Here is a 7,859-nt window from a genome sequence, read left to right as displayed (position 1 = left end):
AAATATGTTGATGTCACAAAATAAATTTTTGAAAAAGATATATTTTATTGAAATAATAAAGAAATTTGAACCTCAATTCATTTCTTTTCATCCTGATTCCCCTGCAAAAATGAAAAGAGATTTTTCCAGGAAACTTTGTGGTGCTCCCCAGGGAAGACCCGCCTCATACTTTGAAAAACGCGGCCGAACCTATTAACTTCAGTGAACTGAAGAATAATATTGTACTTTCTCCAGGAGCCAGGAGACATCTGTTTTTCCAGTAGGATGAGGGGGAAAAAAGCAAATGTACAATTAATAATCACACACACACACACACAGAGTGTAATCCACTCATTTTGATTGCTTTACCACTCAGGTCTCCTTGTCCCATCAGTGTGTCGACAAGGTCAGTAAAAGGTGAATAGGACTTATACTCATCTTTGTCTTCTTCACCACGGTTTGTGCAAATAAGGTCTGAATGGGTTTCCCAATGTCTTTATATCATTATTCACAAATTCAATAATTCTCATGTTTTCAAGCTTCACCATTGAAGAAGAGCTGAGTTATATATATATATATATATATATATATATATATATATATATATATATATATATATATATATATGAAGAGAGAGAGAGAGAGAGAGAAGGGCGCAGCAAGGAGTGAAGACAGTATCAAGCACTACAGAAATACATCTGATAACAAAGTAATCTCATATGGCTGCGCTGTGCTTTTAAGGATGATTGATTTGAGAGTGAGAGGCAGTGTGAAAGGTTATTGATCCAAGCTGAAAAGTTGACATTGCATTCAATAATCCTCCAGTGAAACTGTGTTTCCAGCATTTTTGCACTGATTAAAACTCGACAACAAATTTTGTTTTAGTTTTTTTGTTTTGTCTGAAATGTTAGTGAATTTAGAGTTAGAGACATTATAATCCTCAGTAATATCCCAGTCCATCAATGCGTCTTATTTAAAATTGGTAGAAGGTGCTGCTTGGCTGGGGATTTACAGTATGTTCGATTAGATTTATGTATATTATCGGTTTATTTTGTTTCAAAATCACTCAGGACAAGCTCCAGCAAGTCTCAGTTGGATAAAATGCTGACAAACATAGTTTAATTTGGAAAAAAAGGAAAAAAAGACAATCTTGTTCAGAAATAAAGGGGGAATAAGAATGACCCTGTAATGATATATGTGTGATTTAATGAGAAACAATATTTAGGGCACTGATGAAACCAATTATTGATCAAAATATATGAGTATTGACAGAAAGTAGCCACCAAAAACATAGTCTGTTTTTGCTATTTGAATTGATTCCAAAATGACCAAAAGATTAAAATATATGACTGAGTAATGTGCATATTGTCAGAGGGAAGACTTGACACGCGGGGAAAATGGGTTGTATGAAGAATGTGACTTGGCAGTGTTTGACCGACTAATGAAAGTCCTGTGGATTGATCCAACAAAAGACAAATGGCTAAAATTGCAGTTGAATATTCTTTTTATTTTTATGGTAATGTGACCTCCATGTCTCCTGAAGTCTTGCCTCCACATTCTTGAAATTGAGTAGTGGACCTGCTGGTTGACTTCAATTGGTTGGCATTGGCTGTCAGTTAATGAAGGAACTAAAACAATCTCCTGTTTGTGTGCGTGCGTTGGCTGTTTTAATCCTTGGCAGCTCGACTCCACTTGGAGATGGATGCAACGTGCCATCCTACTGCTTGTTTACCAGTCTTAACTATTTCCCTTCCAGATGGTCAATTATGAAACAAATTCAAACTAAAAGTGCCAAACTGTTAATCTATTTAAATTGCTTTCTGCCATACAGTGAACACAAATGTCAGCAGTGCAGTCATGCAACATTGTAATTGAAAGCCTTTTAATGTCGTAACAGTTTTTACTCATGCAGCAGGAAAACATTGGACATCTCCTCCAGCTGCTGCTTTTATGAACAACTGGCATTTCTGTGGAACATTTTACGATTACCACACAGATCCAAATACCTTTCACCCACAACTAGATGAGCCTGAGCAGCACTTACTGACAAAAGGTTACTATCAACGACCTTCAGCTTCTTCTCAGTATTGAAAAGCATCTTTTACAAAGAGCAGGTGCCCTTCACTAACAAAAAGCCTACAATCCTGCTATAATGGACTTTCTTGCTCTACGTGTGAACACTTTATCCATCAAGAAAAGGTATTAACGAGAAAACTGGTGACTCTGAGAGACCCTCTGCTACACGACCACAGCTCAAAACATGAAGACAGAGAATAACACAATATTCACAGTTTTTAATTTTGAATTCTTAACTGTTGGAAACAAAGAGATTCTCATTCCGCTTGTTTAATTACTGTTTTTGTTTATCATTTTATATTTAATTTTCAACTTAAAGTTTGACTTGAATTTTTTTGTTTTTAAATGCTGAATAATATCATTGTATTTTTTTTAAACGTTGATTTATTCTTACAAACCAAAATACCCATCAACAGTACAATGTGTATTTAAAAAAAAAAATCAAATCAATGTCACAAAAAGGATCCTTTTTGGGTTAAACCTGCTTAAATAAATACATGACAAGCACATTAAGATGCCAATCATCGGGAGATTGCAACACACTGACTTTTTTCTGGATGGTGAAATTTAGTTTCGTTCCTCCTCAGTTTCCTTGAAGAAAGAGAAACACACTGTTAAAAAAGCAGACAGTGAACCATAATCGCATGCGAGAACGTGTCTCTCCCTCCTCCTGGTCTAAATGGATGGGTTGTCATCATCTGCAAAAAGGTTCAGAGCCCTGCCCCCTCACCATCATTTATCACTGACCACTATCACTCTCTCTAAAAGCTTAAATTGGTCTTCTGCAGAACATGAAAAATCGCTGTTTAACTTTAAGTGGAAAATGACTTGATTGTCCAAAAAAACATCTTGGACAGTAGGCGCAAAATGACAGCCAGAAAAAAAAAATGTTTTAGGGAGACTTCTGATGTTTTTACTGGCTAAATTTTAATGTACTCACCATATTTTAATGACAGCAGCCAGTGGCATTATTACAGCAACTCCGATGAGCAACACAGCAGCAACAGCATATAGAAGATAATCTGAAAAAGTCAATATATCAATCACCGGGCATGGAGTTTAATCGTATTCATGAAGAATTGAGTTAAGAGGTTATTATTTACCATGTGATCGTGTGCCAGCTAGCTCAGATTTATTTTTCCCAGGTAATTGTGAAGGTCGAGCATAATCTGTCCAATCTGTGACTGAAATGCACAATTTATTATAATTTACTCTTACAGTATTAACAGGTCTTCCCACTCAAATGTCACAAACATTGCACTCACTGAAGTGTGATCTGTCATGAAGAATGTCATGAATCCTTTCACATGTCACCAGATCCTCGTAGTTCACTCCTTTGCATGTACAAGGATGGTGAAGCACAGTGCCCAAAGTGTCCAGGAAGGCCTTTTTACATTCTGAATCTCCACCAAGAACAAGAGCTGGATTCATACGAGCGAAACACTCATCACTTCTCAGTATACCATCGCTGCATAGCGCTTCCTCAGGGCTCCAACATTTTGCCTGGAAAGTTTTTAACAGGTTCCTGCAACATACAGAAATGTGGGGCTTTGACTGTTGCAGAAGTCCTGATTTGTTATCCAGCTTTCTTATTCTGACAGACCCAGCTACGCAGCTGACTCTTCTGACCTGATCCTTCTAATCGTTTTATTGGTCTTTCGATCACACCTGACTCATCCAGTTTACCTCAGCTACATTATCTTCTAGTACTTCCAGTGTTTCTCTCCTTTTATTGTCTCTACCCACCGTGAGCTGTGTGAATTGAACAGAATAAAAGATGGAAGGATGGCTGGATGAGAACCAAATTACCCTGTCTGGTTGAAATAAAACTTTTTTTCTTATTTTGCCTGTCTTCGGAACTTCAGCTAAGTAAATGGCTGCGATCACCTGTTTTTAACTGTGACACAAATTGAAGATGTATCTTTAAACAATGCTTTCGGTGACAGACCTCAAGCAAATTATGTGACAATTTACTTAAAGTCCAGCTTTTTCTAATCCAAATATCCATGATTTGGACAAATAAACACCCTCAATGAAGTCACAGTGCCAAAATTGCCCTGAGTGATCTGGATGTTTTGTTTATCATAGAGCAAATGTTTTATACATTTTAGGAAATTGTGCTGCACAGTTGCAAACACGTACAAACGTAATAGACTGAGCCAAAGCTTTTCTTCATTGACTCTCAAGAATATGTCAAAGCTATTGAATCTGACCCATTGTCCTTGGTCAAGTGAGTCTGAGGACATTACGCCCCTTCCTTCAGTTCCCTTGACGAGCAGCATGAACTGATGAAGCTACTTGGATAATGACAGTGCCCTGATTCGATTGCGTTGACATGCCTCCTACTCGGACGGATGAGAATATGCATAGACTCTCGTGAACTCATACAGCAATTTCATCTTCCAACTCTGCTCCTGTTTCCTTTGCTGGCAATTGCTGGCCAATTTTCCTTTTGTAAAACTCATTTCACAAACTGCTTCTGCTTTTAAATTTTGGGGTCAGATAACGGTTACCTACGGACTGATATATGGACACATTCCACATTTATTTATTTTTTTATCTCTAACTATCATCTTTCATCAGGTTGAGCAGTTTTTATTTATTCCTATAGTATCATTTGCAACATATTTAGCTTAGACCCGAACAACTATTTGCAATATTTTTACTCCAGCTTTTACTGCCATGATTATCACTTAATTTTCTGAGATCACTACCAACTCCTTTTCTTGAATTCCTCTTTTCATACTGTGAGAAAGGCTCATGTCCTCCTTTCTCCATTTTTGCCTGCTAACCCTAATAATTGTACCTTTATTTTTGTTTTGCCTAATACTTTGAGAAACATTGTTGATAAGATAGAACATACGTTGCACACATGCCCAATTCCATCACAGGATCAATAAAGATAGACGTACAGTCCCTCACACTCACGTTGACGCCTAAAGGCAGTTCAGAGATGCAGATTAACCTCAAATCCAATTTTAGTCTGTTGGAGAAAACCAGAGTACCACGAGAAACACAGAAGAACATACAACCCCCACAAAGAAAGAAGGAACATTCTTACTGTGATTAACAACCTGCCATCTGGCAGAAACTGGAATTATAAGGTTCTTATTTTACCTTTGAAAATTTCCTCTCCATGCCCTTAAGTGGTGCCATCTCAAGCTGTATTTTGACTTCTGGAATTTGATTTTGTACTGTTTTTTTTTTTTTTTAATCTTGAATAAGAAAGAAAGAAAGAAAAAACTCACCTGCAGTTAATATCTTCAACACACTGGGAAAGTGCCTGCTGGCAGATCCAGGTCTCCTCTCCACATGTGCCACTATGCAGGACATTTCTCATGTGTACACAGCTCTGATCAGAAGCCTCACACTTACACATGGCCAACATCTCTGCAACATTCTGGGGCATGTTGCTATAGAAGTGCCGAGTCGCTTGGAGACAACGTTCACTGTGGCACTTTGTCAAACATGCCTGAAGAACCAGCACTAGGTGTCTGTTGCAGACTGTATCACTGACGCAAAATATAGTCCGGTCCAAACAGGATCCGGCAGCATCATTCACTGTGAAAAGAAATGTAAAAACTTTGCTTTTGTATTGACCAGTAACTCAATAAAAAAAAGTATTACAATCAAGTTTATTACCGGGGTCTTTTAAGGAGCTTGTCTCCCAGTCCATCACTGTACCCCTCTGTGAGACTGCTGTTCAAATAACAGGACATGATGGGATTTCTCCCTATACCATTAAAGTCCTAATACAAACAATCATTCATTCGTCCATTTATTCTGGATCACGTGAGCCTGTGTTAACATATCTGATATCCTTTGGTAAACACAGATGTAATTTCAACCATAAATGCTTATCTCAGACAGAAGTGACGATTCCACACCTGGCTTTTGGAGGCATTGTGCATCCAGCTCATCTACAGAGCCACAGAACTCCTCCTCCCAGGCGCACACACACCCTGGCAGGGAAGGAAATTGGTCCAGTATGGTCTGGATGGTCATATTACACACCTCTGAGCCTGTTATTTGGCAGCCTTCATCTTGAATAGCACAAACAGAATAGGAGAGCAGAAAAACAGGCTTTTCCATCAGCGATTGAGGTCTTTGTTGAAAAGGTGTTTCATATGCACCTGGTGTTTGAATCCATTGTGAAAGCTATTCACAAATATTCAGATGTATTACATTTACTCTAATATATTAAAACTTTCATGGAGAGTACTTCTAAAGCATGTGAAAGGCCAATTTATTATCTATTTGTGTTGTTATATCCACTGAGCTTCAGGCTGTTGCCTCAGTTATTGCATTTGAGCCACACACATAGATATGCAATTCAATTAAATTGTCTTGTGTGCTGAGTTCCCCAGGAAATCTAATATCATCCCTCTATGAAATAAAATATGTTCCACCCGACAGAACAAATGGTACATTTGAAATTTGTCCTCGTTTTACCCTGGCAGATGCCGCTGTAAACTGCCTGTTGAATCTTGCATAAATCTGACATGCAGGTTTCCACAGAAGCCAAGCAGTCAGAAGACCGAGATGAAATGCTGATGCTGGATACCTGTGGAATAACAAACCCTGGAAAAAACAAGGACAGTGCAGCACTTCCTGTTTAAATCCCAAGACCAGAGTTTGAAGTTTCATTCATTTGATTATATTACACACATATGACAGTTTATCAAAATGCTTTCACTTATACGTCTAAAAAATTAAAGATATGATCACAGAGGAGTTGATGTAGCATATCTCACAGTAAGAATATGACAAGCAAACCTTATCTGGATCCCTTGTTTCAATTACATAACCTGCCAACACTCCACATGTTAAAATGATTCAATATATTGCCTGGTTCTCTCTGAAGTATTTTATCTTATGGTCACAGTTGACTGAGACTCACCAAATACGATTGCAGCTTCCAGACGTATCAGTTGCATCATGGCAGCTTGTTGTAAGGCTGTGGGTGGACAAATGAAGCTCCCCTGCACCTGATCTGCCCTTCACTCTGGTGTCACTGCTGAAACTGGTACACACCACCCTCATGTCATCAACAGGATGTAACACGCTCACTGGAGGCTGCTCCCTGCAGGGTGCTCCCTGCAGGCTGTTGTTAGATGATATAATAAGCCAATAAAAGAGGCCGAAAAGAGCAATGTAAACCCTTCTTTTAAAGTCTTAAAGGAACATTTCAAGAAATGTATATACTCATCAATAGTGAAAATAAATATAAAGACAGATGAGTGGCAAATAATATCAGAATCCTTTTGTTCAATGAGGAATTCTTTCTACTTTTCACAGTATTTGATTTAAGGTGTTATGATAAAGAAAATCTGTATTAACAATAAATAATTTGTCTCCTTGTGTACAAACAAACTTTCCTGTGGTAAAGAAAAAACAAAACAACAACAAATAAAAACTGAATTTTGTGGTGTTTCAGCTCAATAATTTTAGAATTTCTAAATGGAATGTTCATTTATGCTTGCTCGTTTCAGTGTTTCCTGAAGCAGAGCAATAAATATACAGCCATGTTACATTTGTCCCCAATTGGCCAAAACATCCTTATTACTATCCCAGAGTTGTTGTTTTTTTCTACCACTTTATACAACTCATAGGGTCACACAAAAACACAGACTCTAAATCACCTGATATGCATGTTTTTGAACCAGAGTTCTCTGGTTTCACCTGCACTGGATTACCATGAAAATTCCTCACAGAAAAGCTCAGCCTGTATTTGAACCCATAACATTATTCTGAAGGTCATGGACACCAACAACTACTCTGCCATGTGGCTTTAGCTTCTTTTA

General features: G+C 37.9%; 1 protein-coding gene across 1 annotated transcript; it reads right to left on the bottom strand.

The window, feature by feature from the left end:
* Positions 1-3,294: 3,294 nt before the first annotated feature.
* On the bottom strand, positions 3,295-7,098 carry gfral (GDNF family receptor alpha like; the record flags this gene model as incomplete). Its single annotated transcript, XM_080507407.1, has 5 exons — positions 3,295-3,580; positions 5,304-5,616; positions 5,943-6,098; positions 6,508-6,636; positions 7,044-7,098. The coding sequence occupies 5 exons, from the start codon at positions 7,096-7,098 to the stop codon at positions 3,295-3,297; spliced, it is 939 nt and encodes a 312-aa protein (XP_080363533.1).
* Positions 7,099-7,859: the final 761 nt, after the last annotated feature.

Source organism: Blennius ocellaris (genome assembly GCF_963422515.1).
Source record: "Blennius ocellaris genome assembly, chromosome: 13".
In the NCBI taxonomy this organism is placed as follows: Eukaryota; Metazoa; Chordata; class Actinopteri; order Blenniiformes; family Blenniidae; genus Blennius; species Blennius ocellaris.
The sequence above is the reverse complement of the archived record's forward strand: the minus strand, read 5'-3'. Positions and strand labels throughout refer to the sequence as shown.